General features: G+C 42.3%; 1 protein-coding gene across 1 annotated transcript; it reads left to right on the forward strand.

The window, feature by feature from the left end:
- Positions 1-331: 331 nt before the first annotated feature.
- LOC115829881 (olfactory receptor 52K2-like) lies at positions 332-1,276 on the forward strand. Its single transcript, XM_030794052.1, has one exon. It carries the CDS (start codon positions 332-334, stop codon positions 1,274-1,276), a length of 945 nt encoding a protein of 314 aa, XP_030649912.1.
- Positions 1,277-1,634: the final 358 nt, after the last annotated feature.

The raw sequence follows: 1,634 nt of genomic DNA on the forward strand, positions 1-1,634 counted from the left end.
ACTGTGGAGTGTGAAAGAGCCCTCTTTGGGACTGTCTCAAACGTGAGAGGTGACATCATTGGGCAGAGTCACAGTCACAGGGCCACAGGAGCACCAATGACATGAAGCAGTGACTAAATTCGGTGTCTTCTCATCGCGATAAAAGGAGACAGAAACAGAAGGCAGACGGGCTGAATTATGTTCTTGCATTAATGTTCACTCATGCCTAGTTTTAAATACACATTTTGTGAACATATATTCTGTAAACTGTCACTGGATAGAACATTTAACACTGTCCACCAAGAAACAAGACCTGGTCAACAAGAGTTGGTAGAAACTGTAAAGGGAGCTCATGCAGTCAAATGACTCAAATGTTTTGTCTCTTTGGCGCATGGAGTCTCTAGGCATACCTCCATCAGGGACCTACCCTGTATTCATAGCAGGGCTCTTCACCTACTGCTTCATCCTAACCTGTAACATCACTGTTCTGTTGGCCATCAGCCTGGACCATCAACTGCACAAGCCTATGTATGTGCTACTCTTTAACCTGACTCTGAACGACATGATGGGGGCTTCAGTCCTCTTTCCACAGCTCATCTCCAGCATCTTATGGCAGAACCGTGACATTTCCCCAGCAGCGTGCCTGATCCAGGCCATACTGGCTCACCTCTATGGTGCAGGCACCTTCATAATCCTCATTGCTATGGCTTACGATCGCTACATTGCCATCTGCCGCCCACTCAGCTATCATTCAGTCATGACTCCAAGCAACCTGAAGAAGATCATAGTGGCCATTTGGGCCACTGACGCCACCGTCATAGGCATTCTGTTCCTGATGTTGTCACGCTTTCAGTTCTGCCGAAACCAAATCGTCGATATATACTGTAACAATCCCTCCATTGTGAAGCTGATTTGTGATAATACCAGTGTTAACAATTATTATGGTCTGGCTCTGACAATAGTCCTGCAGGGAGGAGCAGTCACCGTGGTGATGTTTACCTATATCCAGATCCTAATTACTTGCTTATTCAACAAGCAGACAGACACAAAAAGCAAAGCCGTCCGTACATGTGCAACCCACCTTCTGGTGTTCATTTTGTTTGAAATCGTGACGTTTTTTGCTATCATTTCTCACAGATTTGATCGGACATCACCCTACCTACGCAGGTCTGTGGGAGTTTCCATCTTAGTATTTCCACCCATTCTGAACCCCCTCATATATGGACTTAACACTAAAGAGATCAGGAGTAAGGTCATATATATGCTCAGGAAACACCGTATCTCCAACCAGAAATGATGAAAGTCTCAGTTGTTTATTCATGGTACAAAGAAATTTGTCATAGTTTGCTTTTGTTATATATAACCACACCGATAAAAGGTAAAAATATTTCAAATTTTCTTGAACAAAATGTAATAGTTTTGTTGCCTAAGTACACCATCACCAACTTCAATTTTATGAAGTATCAGTCATTAAGTCCGCATGCATTTTCCCAGACAGACGCATGATTTATATGTTGTTGTGTTTACTGATGTTCTGATGTTGATTAAACCTTGAGATAAAGATATATTAATTTAATCTGGAGAAACAGAGCTATAACCTTTATTATATGTAAGTGGTAGATGCTGTGAGTCAAGTTGAACATGTCCTTTGTGAA

Source organism: Chanos chanos, chromosome 16 (assembly GCF_902362185.1).
Source record: "Chanos chanos chromosome 16, fChaCha1.1, whole genome shotgun sequence".
Classification (NCBI taxonomy): domain Eukaryota; kingdom Metazoa; phylum Chordata; class Actinopteri; order Gonorynchiformes; family Chanidae; genus Chanos; species Chanos chanos.

Excerpts from the sequence above, each read along its gene's own strand:
- LOC115829881 (XM_030794052.1), top strand. The coding sequence starts at position 332 with ATGCAGTCAAATGACTCAAATGTTTTGTCTCTTTGGCGCATGGAGTCT.